Here is a 23,251-nt window from a genome sequence, read left to right as displayed (position 1 = left end):
AGTGAAAGGCTGGTTCCTTACACAGATCATATTTCGTAATATGGATACATGTGGTATTACTAGTATAATTTAGTACCCCGAAATGTGATACCCCTGGTACGCGTGATGATAATTTGGTCAGTGAATCTACGTTGTTCTGATTCCCCGTGCCATGGTAATAGCATGTCGCATTACAAATATCGTTCAGTATTCGTTCACCAGATAATGTTATATATTTTGCTTTCCAGTTTTCAGGTATATGATTATAATTATTACAACATAAACTGTGAAAATAATATTGAAATGAGTTAACAATCAAAAATCGATCACTTCAAAGAAAACTATAATAAGAAGCTATAGTAGAGTGAAGTGTTTCTTACAGTTATATGAACCATCATCGGTAAAGGAAGGCGTGTGCTCGTTGTATGGCAGAATGTCCACTTCAACTGTTGCCGTTGCGCTTAGTGGAGACGATCCCCCGTCTTGTACACGCACAAGAAATGTATAATGTTTCGTCACTTCAAAGTTTAAGTTGGTAACGCTATTGACACGTGTTTCCCCGTTGGTGTCGACGGCGAACACGGCATCACTGTTACCCGACCCGACGATAGTAAATGTTATAACTGTGTTTGCTGGGTCGTCCTCGTCAGTTACCAGTAACTGACCAATGACAGTGTTTACTGGTGTGTTCTCTCGCACTTCGTATTCATAAGTGACAGGATCATAAACAGGCGTGTTGTCATTTTCGTCTGAGACAGTGATGGTCATCGTTGTAGTGGAAGATCTCTGTTGCGGAACGGTTAAAGTGTCTTTGCATTGGACGATGAATTCCAAGGCACTTGGTGTAGCTTCCCTGTCCAGAGATGATTTGACTTCAACTAAACCCGACTCTATGTCAATGGAAAAGTAATCGGTGGAGGTAAGAAGGGTGTATTCAATATTTTCCATTGTAGCGTCGTCACCTAAATCAGAATCTGTGCAATCTATATCCATGACGTCATATCCGGGACTTGAATATTCAGACACGGTGGTGGAATAGAGACCTGCCGTGAAGGTAGGCGCTGCTTCGTTGTACGGTGTTATCGCCACACCAACTTGTACTGTCGTCGTTCTGGCACCTGACGTTCCAGAGTCGCTAACTTCTACATGAAGTGAATATGCCTGAGTCGTTTCAAAATCTAACGTTTTAGCCGTTTCCACCACACCAGTTGCTGTCACTGTAAAGTCAGCATTTGGATCAGTACTAGAGATAATGTCATAAACCAACAAACTGTTGTCTCCACTGTCGGCATCGGAGCATAAGAGATTCGCAGCTACCGTTGACACTGCATCATTCTCAGACAACGAATTAGTGTACACGCTAGGGTCGCATGTAGGATCGTTATCATTTTCATCTTCAATATTAATGGTCACAGTCACGCTAAAAATAAACAAAAATATCTTACGTTACTCGAGGCAACGCTCCTATAATAATCAATATTTCAAGTTCTTGTACTATTTTTGCCTGACTATGAACTGTCAAGGCGCACCAACTCCAAAAACGACAACGCCCATATCATTGGCTTCTTTCAACAAGAATCGGACAGTTCCAACTTGGACATTATCTTTGATTTTGGTTTGTCAATGAATAAATATCAGTGTATATGTACTTTTTTAGGCAATCGACTTCACCTTTGTGGAATTGTGGAAAGTTTGTTGGATTCTCTGTAATGACAGTACCTACATTCCCAGCACTTATCTTTGCGATCGATTGGTTTATCAATTGGTTTATCTATAGTTTCCGGACAGAAATACCAAACGATATCCGCTCCTGAGATCCTATGATTTGAATGGAACGTAATTTGAAGAAGGATATAGAAGGCGTGATTTCGGCCCCAATGAGTTTGCTCCGTGATGGTCAGGACCATGTCGGGCCCAGTCATATCAGAGGTCAACCCCGACTTTATTGAAGCCGAACGCGTTTACACAACGATTTTTGCTGTCTCGAGCCATTCATCGCCCAAATCGAACGGTTTCGCTAAAGCCGGCCATTCATAACCGGCCACGTTGAGGTTTCGGTCGAACAAATGGTTCTTAGCTGACGTGTAAACGAGTTAGTGTAATGCATTATTAACAATATTGTTGACACATACCTGGCATCTCTAGGTACAGTGTTAGATAAATCAGTTGCGGTAACTGTCATGGTGTACATTATCGTTTCTTCGTAATCCAGTAAATCACTTACGATGATTACTCCGGTGTTAGTCTCTATGCGAAACTTTGGCGAAGTCATTGAGTAAGAAATCTGACCATCGAGATCTGAAAAATACAATAAATTGTTAGTTCCGAGTCAATTTCCGAGTTGACCACCGAATTAGAAATGTGATTCTTACTTACTGTCGTCTTGGTCTGTGGCTACAACTTGTAAAACAGATGTACCAACTACCGTGCTTTCAGGTATAGTGACGCTGTAGCCAGACGGTTGAGAGAATACTGGTGTTGCGTCATTCACTGGAGTGATGATAACACTTACAAACACGCTTGTGCTGCGCGGAGTCGAGCCCTGATCGGCGACTTCGATCACCATCGTGTACAGTTGCTCATCTTCAAGTGATTCATAGTCAATGTCGTCGTCGGTTCTTATGACCCCTGTGCTGCTGATCACGAAATCAGAATTACTGCCGCTGAGGATAGCATAGGTTAAATCGCCATTTTGTCCATCGTCCAGATCACTACATGTAATCGTACCAATACTCGTACCAGAGGCCGTGTTCTCGGGTATCTCGTATGTATATAAATCTGGATTACAAAGTGGATCGTTGTCATTCACGTCCACTATTGTGATCGATACGCTGATCGTAGCCGTTAGGTCGATACCCCCGTTTAGATTTCTGTCAGCGGCCTGTATTAGGAGACTGTAGCTATTAACTGTTTCTCGGTCTAAGGTTTTAACTAAGAATATATTTCCATTCGTAGAATCTATATCAAATTTTCCTGCAGAGTTCCCTGATTCGATAGTATATGATATCTGTCCATGTGCGTTCAAATCAAGATCATCGTCAGAGGCGTCCACATCAACGAGGACATCTCCCACACTCCTGTCCTCGTCGATTTCAAACGGATCAGTGTAAATCGTCGGGCTAAATACGGGCGTAAACTCATTCACTGGATACGTTGTAAGAGCAATGGGTATCACTATCGTATTTGTAGGTGAATTACCATTGTTATCAGACACTGTTACCTCTACGCTGTGATAGATTTTACTCTCGAAGTCCAGTTGTTTGGCCAACTGTAGTTCATTAGCGACAAGTTTGAAATATCCATCGCTGTTACCTGTGTGGACAACAACAACGACGACGTACAGTTATTTTACTTCTTTAAAACACACTGTATACTCATCCGATGATGTCTGAATATACTCACTTGACAACTAACTATGACAGGAATGTTTTGGGTTTTATTGCGTACACATTTGAACAAAAATCGCCGCACACGTTTATATTTCAGTTATTATTGTTATTTTATCAACAACGACTGGCGGTCAAAGGTGCATTATGGGTATTTTGCTCGCTATAACATGTTGCTATGTACATCCTGAATAGTTTTAGCTTTAATTAATTAGGAATTCAGAGTACATTATATTACATACTGTGACATTATATGGAATAAACATAGTTAAAATCTCGCAATTGGTACACGGTGTACATACCAGACGTGATGGAGTACGCAAAACCAGCAACTCCGTAGTCGGCATCGTCTGTATCTGTACACGTTATCGTCGCTACAACAAAATCAGTGCCTTCGTCTTCGGCGATTGTTTCACTGAAGAACGCCGGGCTACATTCAGGGTATTTGTCATTAATATCACTGATTGTCACTTGCACTGTGGTCGTATCAGATAAAGCCGGGCTTCCTCCGTCTTGAACTTTCACTAAGAGATCATACGATGAGTGTGTTTCTCTGTCCAATGGAGCTTTAACTGATATGGCGCCAGACGACGGGTCAATCTGAAACTGTCCATCCGGGTCGCCGTTGGTAACTGTGTATCTATTGCAAAGAATATTGAAAATACTAAACACTCAAGCAAGACATCACATAGTCAACCGCGTATGCGCACGAGATTGAACTACGTGATATTATCAGGCGAGAACGGAAATACAAAATATAAAAATGCTTAGACAAAAGTAGAGGAATGTAGTATACCTATGAGAACGCCCAACGTCTTGCTCATGGCTACGTTACGAACCATATATGACATTGTAACTATAGAACAGAACATTCATACTCACGTGAGAATGCCGTGGATATGATCACTTCTATCATTATCAACAGCACCAACAGTTACAAACACATCCCCCACACTAAAATCTTCGCTAATAGTTTCACTGTATAGATCTTGGTCGAAATCAGGAGTGTATTCATTGACGGCGTTTACTTCGATGCTTATAGGAATAGTGGTCGTCTTTCGCAGGTTTGCGTCAGCAGAGTTGTCTCTTGCAAAAACAGTCAGAATATACGTTGTCTCCCCTGTAAGTCAAACATACATACATACAAAACATATAATTATTGGTGTTCCACGAAGTGACAATGAAGCGTACTAATAATAAATTATTGAGTAGTTTTCTAAATAACGTAGAAATCATAAAACGATGACATACCTGAATCAAAATCTACCGCCGTATCAAGCGTGAGACTACCCGTGCCACTGATAACGAATTTACTCGAAGGCGTTTGGGTTAAATCGAAAAGTACAGTTCCGTCGACACTACTATCGTCATCCGTACACGTGATTTTCACAACCTGACAATGGTAAACACAAAATAATATGGAGTTGTTAAGTGTCAGTGCTCATAGTCCCGGGGCAGTGCTACACTCATTGAGTTGTTAAAGCGGGGAGTCGTCACCTACGCATAGTGCCATAGTGTGTCATTGTTTACAAACAAGCGTCTACCCAAGAGCCTCTGCGTTCTTAGCGTGTGTTGTTATCATCGCCTGGGACTCAATTCTCGCGCGTGCGCACGTGACGACCCTCGCGCTTTAAGGAATTACGTAAATAGGGCATAAGGCCAGTATTTGACATCTCATAGGCGACAATGCTAACGCTTGATTGCATACCATAACACCAAAACATTGTTGAGTCAAACTGCCCACAATTAATTCTATTCCAGTTATTCATAGAATGTGCTCAAAAGCAATACATTTCCGAAATCGGAAAGTTAGCGGAAACCAAAGCATATCGTCTAAACACATGTATGTCAAATCACAGACACCAGCGACTTTCAATTGACCTGATCTAAATATATAAATTACTCTTTGTGTGGTGTTTATTCGATTAGACGCTTTATATTGTGCGTAGTTCATTATTTCAACAAAGAAACTCTCTTGTGCTTATTGATGAAACAATTTTTCACAAGAGGTGAATATCACTAGTAAACATTTATACACACATATTCGATATTGCCTCTTGCAGATATCTCACATTATAGAGATGTCGTAAATATCACATGGAGATATCTCACATTATATAGATGCCGTGAATATCACATGCAGATATCTCACATTATAGAGATGTCGTAAATATCACATGGAGATATCATGCATTATAGAAATGTCGTAAATATCATATGCCGATATTTCACATTATAGAAATGTCGTAAATATCGCATGGATATAATCATGCATTATAGAAATGTCGTAAATATCACATGCAGATATCTCACATTATAGAGGTGTCGTAAATATCGCATGGATATAATCATGCATTATAGAAATGTCGTAAATATCACATGCAGATATCTCACATTATAGGGATGTCGTAAATATCACATGGAGATATCACGCATTATAGAAATGTCGTAAATATCACATGCAGATATCTCACATTATAGAGGTGTCGTAAATATCGCATGGAGATATCATGCATTATAGAAATGTCGTAAATATCACACACAGAAATCTCACATTATAGAGATGCCGTAAATATCACATGGAAATATCATGCATTATAGAAATGTCGTAAATATCACATGCAGAAATCTCACATTATATAGATGTCGTAAATATCACATGGAGATATCACGCATTATAGAAATGTCGTAAATATCACATGCAGAAATCTCACATTATAGAGATGTCGTAAATATCACATGGAGATATCATGCATTATAGACATGTCGTAAATATCACATGCAGATATTTCACATTATAGAGATGTCGTAAATATCACATGGAGATATCATGCATTATAGAAATGTCGTAAATATCACATGCAGATATCATGCATTTTAGAGATGCCGTAAATATCACATGCAGATATCATGCATTATAGAAATGTCGTAAATATCACATGCAGATATCTCACATTATATAGATGTCGTAAATATTACAAGGAGCTATCATGCAATATGGAAATGTCATAAATATCACATGCAGATATCTCACATTATAGAGATGTCGTAAATATCGCATGGAGATATCATGCATTATAGAAATGTCATAAATATCACATGCAGATATCTCACATTAAATAGATGTCCTAAATATCACAAGGAGCTATCATGCATTATGGAAATGTCATAAATGTCACATGCAGATATCTCACATTATAGAGATGTCGTAAATATCACAAGGAGCTATCATGCATTATGGAAATGTCATAAATATCACATGCAGATATCTCACATTATAGAGATGTCGTAAATATCGCATGGAGATATGCATTATAGAAATGTCATAAATATCACATGCAGATATCTCACATTATATATATGTCGTAAATATCACAAGGAGCTATCATGCATTATATAAATGTCATAAATATCACATGCAGATATATCACATTATAGAGATGTCGTAAATATCGCATGGAGATATCATGCATTATAGAAATGTCGTAAATATCACATGCAGATATCATGCATTTTAGAGATGTCGTAAATACCACATGCAGATATCATGCATTATAGAGATGTCGTAAATATCACATGGAGATATCTCACATTATAGAGATGTAGTAAATATCACATGGAGATATCATGCATTATAGAGATGTCGTAAATATCACATGTAGATATCTCACATTATAGAGATGTCGTAAATATCACATGTAGATATCTCACATTATAGAGATGTCGTAAATATCACATGGAGATATCTCACATTATAGAGATGTCGTAAATATCACATGGAGATATCTCACATTATAGAGATGTCGTAAATATCACACGGAGGTGTCATGCATTATAGAGATGTCGAAAATATCAAATGGAGGTATTTTACGTTAGAGAGATATCGAACATGTCACATGTACATATTTCGCAATATAGAGTTGTCAAAATATCACATGTAGATGTCATGCATTATAGAGATGTAAATAACACATGGAGGTGTCAAGCATTATAGAGATGTCGAAAATATCAAATGGAGGTATGTTACGTTAGAGAGATATCGAACATATCACATGTACGTATTTCGCAATATAAAGTTGTCAAATATATTACATGTAGATGTCATGCATTATAGAGATGTCGTAAATATCACATGTATATATTTCGCATTATAGAGATGTCGAAAATGTCACATGGAGATATCTCACAGTATAGGGATATCAAAACATATCACATGAAGGTATGTCACATTATAGAGATATAGAATTTATCACATGTATATATTACACATTATAGAGATGTTGTAAAATATCACATGGATGTATCTCAAATTATAGGGATATCGAAACATCACATGGAGGTATGTTACGTTATAGAGATATCGAACATATCACATGTATAGATTTCGCATTATAGACGTGTCAAAATATCACATGGAGGTATGTTACGTTATAGAGATATCGAATATATCACATGTATATATTTCGCATTATAGACGTGTCAAAATATCACATGGAGGTATGTTACGTTATAGAGATATCGAACATATCACATGTATATATTTCGCATTATAGACGTGTCAAAATATCACATGGAGGTATTGCACATTATAGAGATGTTGAAACATATCACATATATTTCGCAGTATAGAGGTGTCGAAAAATATCACACGAGGTATCTCACATTATAGTGATATAAAAAATATCACGTAAAAGTTGCAAACATGAATGTATTTCATATTACACAGATATCGAACATGTCATACGAATGTATCTCACATTATAAATTTATCGAAACATAACACCTGACTGTATGTCACATTCGAGAGATATCAACAATTTTCACATGAAATGTATTTCATATTATAGAAATATCGAACATATCACATGGATGTATCTAACATTAGAGATAAAACACATGGAGGTATCTTGCATTTTAGAAATGTCAAAAATACCACCTGTATGCATCTGTCACCATGGGGATATCGAAAAACATGGAGATATCTCACATTATAGATATGTCGAAACATATCACATGAATATATCTCGCATTATATAGTTATAGAAACATATCGCATGGATCTATCCCACATTATAAAATTACCAAAACATAGCACATGAATATATCTTACATGATTGAGATATAGCAACGTCACATGAATGTATCTCACAGTATAAATATATAGAAAAATAGGAGATATCGAAACATCTCACGTAGATATATCTCAAAGTAGAGAGATATCAAAAGATCACATGAATATATTTTACATTAAGAGATATTATGAAATATTATCCCTAAACGTGTCATACACTCGGTAATATATGTCATAATAACTTTAAAAATAACTTACTTCACCACTTGTGGAGAACGTTTCATCAATTGACCCGCTATGCGAGGTTGGAGAGCATGCTGGGTAATTATCGTTGACATCATTAATCGACACCGTTACTGTACCGGTAGTTTCCAGTCCACCATAGTCTTCTGCCACAATGAATAAAACATAACGGGTCGTGGTTTCATAATCTAGTCCAGACGTTACTTTGATTGTTCCTGCAAATAACCAATAATTGCTTATTTAATTCCCGTGATCATAGAGTGCGTGTGTGTGGGGTAGGGGTGCATTCAATGTAAATGCAATGAATCATGTTAACATTTTTTATCGGAACATACACACTCGGAGAAATTAATCATTGCTTGTTAGAAGAAATGCATTGTGGGAAATATATACGGACAAGTAGTGTATTAGGTCACGTGACTCGTCATGTGGATTCTAGCTTACCTGTAGAAGAATCGATACCAAATGGTACATTGGCTGGAGAGTCTATTCGATGACGTATTATACCGTGTATGTGATCACTGAGATCATCATCACTTGCACTCATGATTGTCACCTGGTAACCATTCGTTGCGTCTTCATCCACATACACCGTGACGTCAGAACTAGATGTGAATGACGGGGAATATTCATTGATGGGTCCAACCTTAACTGTGACTATGACGGTTGTTGACAGGCGATTGGCTGTTGTAGGATCATTGTCTCGTACCTACGATATGATCACAAACAAATACGAATGGAGATTACATTGAGTATTTCAAACAGAACAACGAACTATTAAAAAGATAATTATTCGTTAAACTTACAATGATATTTAATTTATATTCCTGCGTCCCGGACTCATAATCTAGAGTTTGTCCGTTAGCGAGCGTCACACCACCGTCTGTTTGATCCATCGTGAATTCAGTCACCGAAGGCGATATGGTATAAACTAAATCACCGAAATTTGAAGAATCTGCATCCTCGCAGTCCAGAGTTACAAACTTTGTGTTTGACACAGTGTCCTCATACACAGTTACAGTATACAGGTACACAGCACACGATGGAACGATGTCATTAACATCCGTGATAGTCACGGACACTGACTGTGTTTGAGACTGTGCCGGATCACCGCCGTCTACAGCACGGATGACCAGGCTGTAATACTTGTTACTTCCCATTGTGTCGTAGTCGATTTCTTTTTTAATGCGGATGACTCCTGAAGACGGGTCAATTTCAAACGATTCATGGGTATCGCCGCTGATTAATAAGTACGATACCTCACCGTCTGTACCCCTGTCACCGTCGTCAGCATGTATCGTCACCACCGATGTGCCGACACTCAGTTGTTCAGGAATCTGAAAGGAAAGCCATTTTACCGGTAATTGAGTACTGATGGCAATTATCAGCGTCGTAACTAGGATAAGGCACAGTTATTTGGTTAAAGCATGGAAGGTACTAACGTTAGTACCTTCTATGGTTAAAGTGACGACGACGGGTACTCTGACATATCTTTATAAAACACACATCGACGTGATAGGGATATTTAGTGTCGTTTTAAGATTTCAGACGAACTAATGTCAGCTCATGAACAAATTTTAATATAAAGGCGCGCAAATAACTGGTTTTCAAATGTCACAATATATATTCGTAAAAAATACGCGAAAGTCTTTCGAAATCACTCAATCTATACAACTTTCGATAGATCGCTATTGTCTCAAACTATGCATGAACTATCCACATATAACACGACGTCGCAGATACAGATAAGGTATCCAATGGAGCAGTTACGGCGCAGGTGAATTTTAACAAAGTACTTACACTGACAGGATTAGGGTCGGGGTTAATGAAAGTGGGTGTATCCTCATTAATTCCGGTGATCTCCACTTGTACGACAGCAGTGCCTGACAACCCGGCGCCATTGTTGTCTCGAGCTCTGATAACAAGAGTATAGCTCTGTGCTTCGGCCACGTCATCATAGTCAATACTAGTAGTAAGCCTTACAGATGGATTGAGGGTACCAGTCGTCACTGGTAATGTAAATTTACCTTCAGAATTACCTGCAAGGATAAGGGTAAACATATACGTGATAGAGGAAAACATATCTAATGTGTGATTGCGAAGTGTTGAATATGTTATGTTGTATAATGTGTTGAACTTGTTCTGCACGATCGATTGGATCATAGAATATGGCACAGACTTCTCATCCGTTCAATACTAATGCAATGGTATTCACACTCTACTCACCCGACAATATGTCGTAGACAATTTCGGAATTGGGTGAGTCTTCATCGATACAGTTAAGTGAGGTAGCATCCACGCCAGTATTAGCAGCGGTTTCCGTCAACGACACCGATATAACGTAAGGGTTGAAATACGGCGCAACGTCATTTACGTTGACAATCGTTATGACCACTGACGCCGTCACCGTGTTCGGATCGTTCAAATCTCCGTCCGTGGCTCTAACGGTTAATGTGTAAGACGACCTGGTTTCATAGTCCAGCGTGTTTCGGAGTTTGATAGAACCAGTTATTGGTTCGATGCTGAATTTCGGCTGGGACGCATCGTCACCGCTGATGATTTCATAGGTGACCGTGTCGAAAGGCCAATCGTTATCAGTAGCAACGACTGTAACCACCACATAACCTACGTTCTCATCCTCATCCACACTCGCCGAGTAAGATGCCTGTGAGAACTGTGGGGAATTATCGTTGATGTCCGTGATTTGCACAATTACAGTAGCAGTTCCTGCAACAAATATCACGCATACATTAGACCTAGTCAACGAAGGGGCCATGCACCCAAAAGGAAATTAACCGGCAGACATCTATTCTGTTACTCCGATAATAACACGCCTAATGCACAAGAATAAAGTAACCTTACCCGTTAGACTTGAAGGATTGGATCCACCGTCAGCAGCTTCAAAAACTAGTTCATAGCGATGATTGTTACTGGCCAATGAACTGTCGTCATAGTTTAAATTCGACTTCACCTGTAGTACAAACAACATTTATAGAATTACAGTGCCAATACTAGACAGTTGCATGTAATAGTTACTGAACCGTGTCCATGCACAATCTATAATTTTATATTCTGCTTTTGATTACTAGTGTGTAATATACATGTGATACCAAACAAAACAGTACTCAAAATTACCCATATTACAATAACCAAATGCAATCAAATACATACGAATAAAGTCAAAAACAAACAGTAAAATAAAGTTGCAAGAATGTAAACATAAATTTATTAACTACTAAGGTATTAGATACGTCGTGTTGATTTTTTTGTTTCGATGAATATTTGCTGGAAACTAAACTTTTTTTTCTTCAAATTATATAACCAGTAGTTCGACCTTGAATTCTTTGTCTATTCACTGACTAATACCACCCTACCGTAACAACTCCCGCGTTTGTGTATTGGAAGTAAACGTTGCTGCCTGACGTCATCGATATAGTGATGTCATTATTTGGACTTGAGCCGTCTTTGTCTGTGCATACCAGCGATGCAACTAAATCGTTGACGTTACTATCTTCTGCCAATACAGCCCTGTTAAAATATGGAAATTATTCATAAACATCATACATTGTCAATGAGAGTGAAATTTGTCTGATTCTTGTATGTCGCTACTTTATCTGAAGGTTTCCTTTATAAAGTGGAAAAGAAAAATAACATCAAAGCTTTGAGTTGAAAGGTTACAACCGGATCGTATTAATTATCAATCTTGATGTCAGTCTATTGCAATACCCGTATACTGTAAGGATGTACTGTGATTATGCTTGCACGTCGATCTACAACGTTTTATTTTTATTTTTATTTTTGGTTTGTTGCCTTATTTGTCTTTACGGCGTGTACCTATCTTCTTTGTCTTCCAAATAAATCGCCCGTACGTGCGTTCGTTCGAGATTGGTTTACACACAGTACCTCAACAGAAGAGGAGGGACTGTGGTTTACATTATAAACTGAGATTGAAGTGTAGATGACACTTCGTCAGACACCATGCTTATTTATTTAAATCTAATTTTAATTTCCAAGTTTTATATGTCGCAGATCTACCCGTCATGCCAGTCATGATCTGGTCGTATTGTAGATACAGTGTAGATACTCACACATAGACAGATGGGTTACATGTGGGTGTGTTGTCGTTGACATCTCGTAGATTGATTACCACTGTAACTGTCGACGAATGAGTTCTGTCATCGTCGTACGCCCTCACCGGTATTGACCAGACATTGACCTGACTTGAGTCGTCATAATCCATTATGGAATTGGTTTTGATTGCCCCCGTCCCTGGAAGTAACATTGAACATAGCATGAATAAACATAAAAAAAGGGCATGATAGCTCGTGGATAGAATGGCTCTGTGATCGTCTCACTCACCAACATGTATAGAGATGTTTTAGGTTCCTCAATACAGGCTTTTTCGTGAGAACACGTTTTATCGCAGATGTTAGCATAGGCACAGTGTGGCATAGGGGGAACTACTTAAACTGCCGTATTTTTTACAAATATGTGCCCCCATGTTTTAGCTTTTATCGTGTTTTAAATTTTCCACATAGAGTTCTATTAAATAACTTCAAAATCTACATGCAGTAATATCACATTTATCTGAAAAAATTGGTTTGTACTTCCAATTTTTTTTCACATATGACCCTGTATAGCAATAAGCAACATATTCATAAAATATATGAAAATCGAAAGACTTTCGTGAAACTAATTGATCATGGATACAGTGCTGCTTCCGAACTGAATGAAGAGAGACATTTAACGCTCAATCTGATTAATATAGGATCCTGGTTGCTATAATTATTATTTATTTTAATTATTTTTTTGACGTTACAATTACTTTGCTGCAATAACATATTTATATAAATTTAATGGTAATTAATGGTAAGAATAATAAAACAAATATTAAAATACAATTTAAAAAATTAAGCCAATCAGATTGGTTAACGCCATGCTCCAGATTTACTCACCCGCGTCAATAACAAAATCGTTTTCGCTATTCACAAACTCAAACAAGACTGTATCTCCACTATCTGTGTCCGTGGCGTCTATATCCACTACAGTTGTGCCCACATTGCTTTCTTCGTCAACGTAGTACGTGGTACTGTAAGTTGAACTGCAATATACAACGACAGTTTGTTTTATTGAAAAATCTCTCTCCTTGCAAACTGTGACATACATACGTACTCACAAATTGCTTCAATTAGTGTTTTCATGTTCTCATTAGTATTAATTGTTTTATTTCGTTTCGCTTATATTTTATGATAATAATAACGGACTTGTTTCATATATGCTTGACTAACTCGATTTACCTGAACGTAGGGACATTGTCGTTGACATCTATGATATTGATTTGAATAGTATCGGAGTCACTAGCGGTACCAGTCCCGTCCGATACTTGTACTGTTAACGAGTAGGAGTTCGTACCAGACTCATAGTCGAAGCCTGGATTTGCAACTGTCGTTATAACACCTGTACTGCTCCCAATGACAAACTTTCCGCCTCCTCCAGAGATTGTGAAGCTAGGGGCGAACCCCGAGTCTTGGTCATTAGCACTGAGCTGGTATATAGACACTCCTCCTCCTGTGTTCTCGTTGATACCCAGTTGTAGGCCCCCTGCAGGGATGTTTACAAACCAGGGAGCTTCTGGCTCGTCGTTAACGGATATAGTGAGTGTAGTTTGTTGTGAATTTGAGCTGGCATCGACGACAGTAATAATCAGCTCGTATGTAGCGCGTTCTTCGAAGTTTATACCAGGAGCAGAATTTGTTCGTATCTGGGAATTGAAAATAGAATATGCATTTTTATGACAAAAACTATATAACACACTAGACTGGAGTGAGAATACAACAATAATGGCAAAAATTATGCCCATGATCGTATTATCGGTAATATAATATAAGTAGGAATATGGCAGCGTAGCCTACGAGTTATTATACGAGTTATATATATATATGTACATAGAGACGACCGATCCATGGTGACAATCCCAATAAATGTACAGCTCGACTTGCGAGCTGTGGTAATCAACAGACATTCAATTATTTTATAAACATAGAATTACCATTTATCCTGTCAAAAATATGGAGTAATAAATTTGAATTAATCATGTATATAAAATATAGATCATTATGTAGAGGTAATCAATTAGAATTTAAAAAACCCGTCATACATACGTCATATCTTATTGTACCACTACTCGTGAACGATAAAGCAAGATCGAACGGAGCATCTGTCGGATCTCTTCCGGTTATGCTCATAGTCATGGTGCTACCAGCTGTGTCTGTTGCACTGATCCGATGAATAGATGTCGATGCTGCTATATTTTCTGATATATAAACTACCCCCGTAGTAGACGCGTCAAATACTGGCGATCCATCTGCCAATAATGAGGAAAGAAAATATGGTTAATAGTAAGCGAAACGTTTGCTGAAGTATATATTTCAAGTAAAGTACAGTATTTTACAGTACAAATAAAAAAATATGATAAATAAATATTAGGTGGATTAATAGTGTGTTGTATAACCCTCTTTAAAATAAAAAGAGAAAACTTGATGGCTCACGAAATTTCTACTAAGCAGATCGGTTTTTTTTTCATTAGCAAGGCTTTATGAGAATTTGTAAATTAGTGATATTACCTGTTATAGCAGTAGACAGAAGCATACACAACATGCACAACAACTGACCCATCCTGATTACCGCCATTTTCTCATCGTCAATAATCCCAGCATAAGATGAACAGTTGTTGCACAACAAGTACTTACTGGTCTGGTATCCGTCAACTCCGTCTTGACAAGCGCGACTTGATTAGTCACAACAGTGTTGTCACGGTACGTACCGATGTGTAACATTAACGGGATCTAATTACATGTGAAGTATAGAGTTGAATAACAATTGTACTTGGTGATATTTAGTATATAGCAACCTCAAGTTGTCTGTCTTTATTTCGTCAATATACATGAATTACAACGTTTTTATTGAGCGTGCATTGAACAATATACAATATCAATGTATAATATTTGTATGTAACATATTTATTTTTCCTTATTGTGCGGCGTATTTTTCTACTCAAAACTGTGCCAATTATGTCTTGGAAATCAACTGTGACATCATTCAACTTGTTAGCCTGTTTACAATTCTCTGTGCAATATCCGTCCGCGCGTTTGCTGTTGTCATGGGATACAGAGGGTGTAAGTGTTTGGGAAAATGCAGGCCCGGAGAAAATGTCGCTGACACAATATCCACAGAACTATTGAGGACAGCTCCCTCAGCGATGGTTAATGTCGATTACAAAGTAAAGTCAGGGCGCCATCTTGAGGCAGACATCAACGAAAACAATAGTTCAACACAAGTTGGCGATGTTACGGACGTTCGTTAAATCGTGTTCTAATGGACGATAGAATAAACACCGATGATGAACGCATTCACTTTAGTAAAACACTTAGCGTCATGGAGCAAACGCATTCATTATAATTTGAACACTATAATCCGTGTAAATTCAATACTCTAATGCAATATACATTATACCCAAATGATATTCTGATAGCTTTTTTACATCGTGAACAAAATCTAAGGTTGCTCAATGAGCATAGATATAACGTGGGTAACTTTGAGTAAGTTTACTACTTGCGTTTTATCGTATGTTATCATACATTGGATTTGCGTGGTTGGTATAATACACAAATGGGTAAACATTACTGGTACGTACTCATAAATGTCAGTGTATGCGTATCTGCTTCGTTGATTTCGCTCAACAAATACACTCGTGTGTAAATTGCCCACATGCTCGTTTTGTCATAAGCAATATACTATTAATCAATTAACAGTAATCTATCATCATGTATTTAGATGGTATACTTGTATCAATAGACCTTGGGCTAGGACGATTGATAAACATCTACGCAATCAGTGTACGAATATATCACATCTCACGCCAAAACTAGCTTGATATTTTACATGACGCAATGTATTTTCACACTCGCATGGGTTGAAATACAGCGCCCATATATCGACGCAATGTATGTCAGTTGCACGTGTTTTTCAGTTAACTGAATCTCATCAACTGATCAGTGATTTACACCAACTTCTTGCTGACGTATTCTAGATTTGTTAACAATTAAACTGTAACCTCGTGTGATGTACTTTTCGCGATCCGTCTTGTCAGCAAACTATTCTATAAAAGATTTGATTGTTTTCCCCTTCATAGAACAGAGGATCGCTGACGCAGGTTCATCTTGAAAGAGAAGACAATATACGACTGTTGTTCTTTTAGGTCACCAGTTATCAGGGTGTCGTCTTCCCATTCAACGCATGCACTGACGTATACAAGGCTGAGTTATTGTTCATTATAGACGAAGGAGTGGAATGGTAACAATTGCCCGTTATCTTTTAGACCTGTTTGTGTCAATAGGCACCGTGATGTCGTTCAGTAAACAACAGCGTGTTTACCTCTGTCGTCGCCTTTATCGCGGTGGAGACGTGAGTTTATATTATCACAGCTTGCTATGTTTGCAGGTTAATGACATATGCTGCTAAATAAAAAAGATTATTAAACATAAACTATTATGAATAAAAAAAACCGTCTCGATGGGTACTTTAACCGTGAACATTTTATGTATCAGGCAATTCCGTTGATTATCCACCGCTCAGTATTACTAACACTGTCTTTACTGAATTGTTTCCCCGTGTGTTGGCATACTTTGAAAGATATAATGATCACCGCTATTGTTTGATTAAAATATAAAACAAAAAATACTCAAATTAGCCGAAAGTTTGGCACAAGTTTGCCTATTGCGACCATTAAAATCACGCATTTCTATAAAGTAAAAAAAGTGTTTATTATTTCGATCGTAAATTGGATGGCTTTCTTCAAGACCGCTATATAACTGAGCGCATCATTTGTCCTTTACAATAGAATCCTATTGTCATGCATTGAAGGCCTGATACAGGCTATTTAACGCGGAACAATAACGGGATAGCGTATTGTCAAACAACACTAAAAAACGTCGGCAATGGAGAACAATTGTGTTTGACGTGGTGCTGAACTCAGAGGTCAGTGTTTCCACCCGTTAACGTGGAAACTAAGGAATCTTTTTTGCCTCGTCTATACCCCGACGGTACAAAGAAATCATCGATAAAACATCCCGTGTCATCATCCTCATATTTCGCTGCAATTTTAACTAAGCTGTATGCGTTACACGTGCGTGCTTGATAAACGTGGATCTGACTTACGTTGACTATTTTATTTTACTTTGAGTTAATCGAAAGGTATGTATGTATGTATTTTAATATTCCACACGGAGCGCAGTCAATATAAATGTCCCATAGTTGAAGTGAGCTGCGTCAGATGTATGGGCACTATAATTATCACAACAGCGAACGCTTCACAGCCCGTAGGACGCGATATTTTGACAAACATCGCTTGAATAAAACCGACAAGTCTACTTTGGGTTGAATACAAATATCGCTAAAATGTAAAAAACGATAATATCAGAATATATTTGACATTTGTCATATGTATGTGCTGCCGTTTAAAACAATGTGTATTTCCCACCTATTGTCAATTTCAATTTCAACTCTTTCTTGACGACTCAAACATTCTAACCTCAGACGATATTTTGTTAAATGATTTTATTTTCGCATTAAATGTTCACATGCATGTTTGTACTACATTGCTTATACTATCTGAACCTTAAAAACACCGCATTTGTTTCATCTTGAACATATTGTTTCTATTGAAAATGTTATTTTACGTCGGTATTGTCCTAAATATTTTCAAACATACTAATATTTTAATTGATTTACTGTACACCTTACAAAAGCACATATGCTATATGCTGAAAATAGCCTTTGATTATTGCCAAACAAGTCACAACGCACCGTGTAATTGATTGGTCGCAAGACAAGTATGGATATGTTTCAACTAACATAAACTGGTCGCTTATCGAATTCGATTCTCAACTTCTTGAATTTGATGTCACAAATTTTACACAAATGGTAGATAGTCATCTGTTTTGAAATATTGGCATTGTTTAATCACGTGTTTAATCACGTTACCTCAAGTCTTAGCTACTACTCCTTAAATATACGTAACACTGCAAATGTGCAAATTCTGGGGGTGATACAGAAAATACGGAAAGCCGTCGTAAAGAATAATTTAATTAAACCTTAAATTTTAGGCCATCATAACTTCGAATTGTAATCAAAGCATGAAAAATATCCGTTTTACATAGTGTTTCTCCACACCAGCAGGCGGTGGGTAATTAACGGTGGTTTTGCTGACGCTGCGATACCCTCGACGTTTTGACCCTATGCATGGACGACTGCTTGTTAAGTTATACCCGTGTGCACGCGCCTACAAACAACACCTGCTTCAATATCGTTCATTCCACCCACCATGCACAAAGTCTCCACTGATCTCTAATCTTTAAATTGTCTGGATATTCATTACAAACTATGCCCAATAATGCCGTTGTGAAACGATGCTGAGAAGTCTGACAAATAAAGTTCCCGAACATTCTTTATGTCGTACAAGTTGTAACACGGACAACAATACAAAGACAGAGTTGTAGGTCTGTAATTTAATTCAGAATCGAAACAAATGTGCCAAATCCTCATTCTTGTTTATGTTGTATTGAGCTAACATAGGGGGAATATCTCCGTATGTCTTTTCTATGACGCATAGCGTTGATAAATATTCGCGGCGATTTTAGTAGTACTACTTGTGCATTCCATCTTGTAATCCCCGCTGGCGTAGTGAACATCAGGTGCCCTGTGTCAATCGACCTGACTAAAAGAAGTTAGCCAACAATAACAACAACATCATCAACAACAACAACAACAACAACAAAATCAACAACAGCAACAACAACGACGACGACACGTGTAGGGTAATAGGCATGCAACCTAAATATAACAAAACATGGTCACTATTATTAAAATATATCGCAATTGACATGTGCTATTTCTGTGTCAGTCTAATTTAGTCACAATTTGGCAAAGGTTATAAAACATACTTCCCCTGTGCTGGTTCGTCATGGAATGATTGCTGTTTGATTCCCCATCACGGATAACATCCCTACACAAAGTTTGCAGCCATTTTATCTTTGTGACGAGTTCTGAAATAATCGAAAATGTTCAGAACTGATCGGATTTATGAATAAACGATTACTATTATTACTTAGCTTGTATTAATACCCCGTGTTTCAGTTCGCTTGAATATTCAAATAATTCACTTTGCTGTTGTTATGAACTGTTAAATGATAATCTAATAATAATTACTATGACTTTAGGATTGTATTGTGTTTTAGAATGTTTTTTTAGCTTTGGACGGATGTGGTGATTGTTTTATTTTGTGTTGTATTGCTTGTAGTGTAAAATATTGTGCATTTGTATAAGGTTTTAAGTTATTGCATTGCAGTTATACTTTTCCGTCACAACACAATGAACACAATACAATATAAGTGAACATTGAGATAAATGGCACTCACTTCCGCTTTGCCAAAGCCAAATTAGCTCACACATTGTATTGAGTAAAGAGAACTGGAAGTGACCGTATATCAAATTTCATTTAGTACTGTATCAAGTATTCCTACCTTATTGTTCACTTTACGTTAAATTATGCGGCGATTGTTTTTATTCGCATTGTATATCAGTTAGCTTTTTAAAGTAACTAGTAACAGCTGTTTCATTTGAGTTAGTTTATTCAATTGAATGTAAATAGTTTGACATACGCAATACATGTGGTGCTTTCTACACACATACCGCTAAATAGCACTCGTGTCGAGCACAAGCGCCCTCTAACACCATTATTCTGAAAGGAATGACATAGGACGATTTCAGAATGAGACCCATGTTCGTTTATACATGCCAGCATGTTAAATATTCTCATTGAAGACCACATTTTACCATCTACAAATTATATATTTTCTGTTTGCACTAAAATTGAAGTTTATGAAAATTATATATATTTTTTTAATTAAACAATGTTTTGTTTGTCATACAAAAGAATTAATGGTATGGAGTATTCTACAACATATGTGTACATTTGAAGGACGTAAACGTAAAATGACGGGGACTCAAATGAGAGAATTTTAAAAAAAACTCATCTAAATGCGTGACATTTGGAAAAATAACCCTTTCCAAGTAAACAAAATTAAAATCAAAAATTATTTGCAAGATGGTTCCCCGGAATTTTGAACGTTATGTATGATATCGTTCTACAAATTCACTCTGGAAAATCGCCGGCGGATTCAAGAAATTACGAAAAAATGGAGATAGAAAAATAAGCATTTTTTGCGCTTATCTTATCATTTTAAAATAATACTAGTATATATTCTTATATTTTATTGCGATTTTTCTAAATACTCTAAACACCGCACGTGCGTGGACGTGAGTACCCGTTTGAAAACACCAATAATATGGTGTTGCAGCACGCGTTCCCAGTTTAATTCAAATTCCCCCTGAATAATAAATTACGTAATTGTATGCAAATGAATAATACACAAACTATTTTTTTAAAAAAAAATGGGTCTCATTCTTAACCGATAGTTACATGTAGGACCAGAACAAATGGGCACGGAACACACTTTCATATCAAGATAAAATACACCTCAACCACTTGGTTCTGAAGACACGACCAACAGAAACTTTTCAGCGATTGAAACGGGACATTAACTAACAAATAATGCAAGACAAACAAACCGTTAATCGACCGATTCAAAATACAAGAACGCAATTATATTCTCTCGATTCAATAACCCCCTCATACAAACTATAACAATTCATGAAATACAACACATTCATTTCTTTTCACAGGATCATAGACTCAATATGTTATGATGGAGTTACAAAATATCAAAATGGCGGGATTTCAGCTACTCGTATTCATATTGGTGATACCCTATTGTAAGTAGGTTTTAATTTCAATAAACAAAGTATATATTTGTATATGTCTTTTTCACGCGCAGCTACACTGTCACTATAACGTATACATTTGTTTACTTCATACAGGTCTATGTGTCCCACATATCACCAATTTACCAAAAACAATTATTATGAACGAAGGAACGCCTGCGAACGAAATATTGTACAGTCTGGAAGTGGATACTACAGGTGCAACTGTTGTGAACGATAACCCATCGGCTCATTTTGATTTCGATGATTCAACATTGGTGGTAACAGCAGGAACTGTGGTAAATTACGATGAAATACCTGGACAAGCATTTCTGCAAAGTTATCGGCTCGATTTCACGTAAGGACATGTTTTCACTACAATATAGGCACAGACTACAACTTGTCTTTATAGTACATTCAGGTTTTAGTTTTAAATATTTACATCGTTAAAGCGCGGTAGTCGTCGCGCTGCGCATGTGCGAGATATATGGGTCTCATATAGATAAAGATGGCGACTTTGACTGTTGCGCAGACCAACGAGTACGAACTCAGACGTTTCCAAGCTTTAATTAAGTAATTATCATGTGATTCGAAGGTATGGAAGGAGTCACTGGCGGTAATCAGTGCAAGTCGCGCCCAGGTCAAACCTCATACCTGTGATTTCCATTTGAAGAGCGCATTGGATTGTGGGAAAATCAATGTTTATCAACACAAATGTGGCACATGCGCAGCGTGACGACAACCGCGCTTTAATCATACGTATGTATGTGAAACACAGTCTAATAAATTGTTGTGTTTTGCAGAATCACGGATGGAGCCGATTCCTCTATAGGGTATCTGACAATACAAATCAGAGATCAGCCTGATACAGCCCCTTGGTTTGGTACAACTTACTACGAACCCACTGGGACACCACCTACTTATAATGCCTTGATGAACGAAGAACAATCTACCATTTTCTGGACTGCGTTTCCTCCTAGTGTTGAAGTAAATGACCCGGATGGGAATGATCTATACTCGTTAACGTACTCACTAGGTATACCCTTACGTTTTTCTTGTTAATGTTCGCTGCGTTTCAATGAAATAATCTTCTGAATTAAAACAAAAACAAAAATACAAATACATGACATAGAATTGCTGTAAGTGTCAATGTTACCATCCATACAAACTATTATGAATCTATATAGCGTACGTTGTATATATGTATTTTTGTTGTCGTTGACTTCGTTATGAACTAGTAAGATACTAACATATTTTTAACGAATACTTTTCTTATATGTTTAACAGGTGGTGCATCAAGTGTATTCACTGTAGATAGTAGTACCGGCACTATATCTGCCACCTCAGACCTGGATTTTGAAACGGATACCCAGACATATTTGTTCGACTTGATAGCAACAGACCCGTCGGGATTGGCTGGAACCTGTTCCGTCTCTGTCTCTGTTGTGGATCTTAACGACAACAGTCCCATATTTGATCAAGGAATATACTTAGTGGAAGAAGAGGAACATGATGCAAACGCTGTGTATAGTGAGTTCTATATTGCACAAAATTGTATTCAATTAGCTATGCATGATGGCATAGTCCCCGTTATTTATCAAATTTAATATATATATATATTTGTTATACTACAGGGATATGGATTCAGAAGCTGACGCTTGATTATGACGATATTTCAACATTAAAATGATTG

The 23,251-nt window shown here is 37.4% G+C and overlaps 2 protein-coding genes across 2 annotated transcripts; one reads left to right on the top strand and one right to left on the bottom strand.

Annotated features, from left to right (window-relative positions):
• Window positions 1–333: 333 nt before the first annotated feature.
• Window positions 334–15,369, bottom strand: LOC102806094 (protocadherin Fat 4-like). Its single transcript, XM_085497465.1, has 19 exons — window positions 15,303–15,369; window positions 14,841–15,043; window positions 13,977–14,440; window positions 13,635–13,780; window positions 12,768–12,948; window positions 12,054–12,207; window positions 11,542–11,650; window positions 10,906–11,406; window positions 10,480–10,718; window positions 9,486–10,016; window positions 9,124–9,388; window positions 8,695–8,894; window positions 4,617–4,758; window positions 4,248–4,485; window positions 3,668–4,005; window positions 2,356–3,291; window positions 2,112–2,277; window positions 1,651–1,797; window positions 334–1,399 (listed from the first exon to the last, which is right to left on the bottom strand). The coding sequence occupies exons 1-19, from the start codon at window positions 15,367–15,369 to the stop codon at window positions 334–336; spliced, it is 6,093 nt and encodes a 2,030-aa protein (XP_085353591.1).
• Window positions 15,370–17,771: 2,402 nt separating this feature from the next.
• Window positions 17,772–23,248, top strand: LOC102806208 (protocadherin beta-15-like). The gene is made up of 6 exons (XM_085497464.1): window positions 17,772–17,931; window positions 21,481–21,570; window positions 21,676–21,916; window positions 22,362–22,594; window positions 22,846–23,088; window positions 23,193–23,248. The coding sequence occupies exons 2-6, from the start codon at window positions 21,501–21,503 to the stop codon at window positions 23,246–23,248; spliced, it is 843 nt and encodes a 280-aa protein (XP_085353590.1). The 5' UTR covers window positions 17,772–17,931; window positions 21,481–21,500.
• The last annotated feature ends 3 nt before the right edge of the window (window positions 23,249–23,251 follow it).

This window comes from Saccoglossus kowalevskii, chromosome 3 (assembly GCF_978046115.1).
Source record: "Saccoglossus kowalevskii chromosome 3, keSacKowa6.1, whole genome shotgun sequence".
Lineage (NCBI taxonomy): Eukaryota > Metazoa > Hemichordata > Enteropneusta > Harrimaniidae > Saccoglossus > Saccoglossus kowalevskii.
The sequence above is the reverse complement of the archived record's forward strand: the minus strand, read 5'-3'. Positions and strand labels throughout refer to the sequence as shown.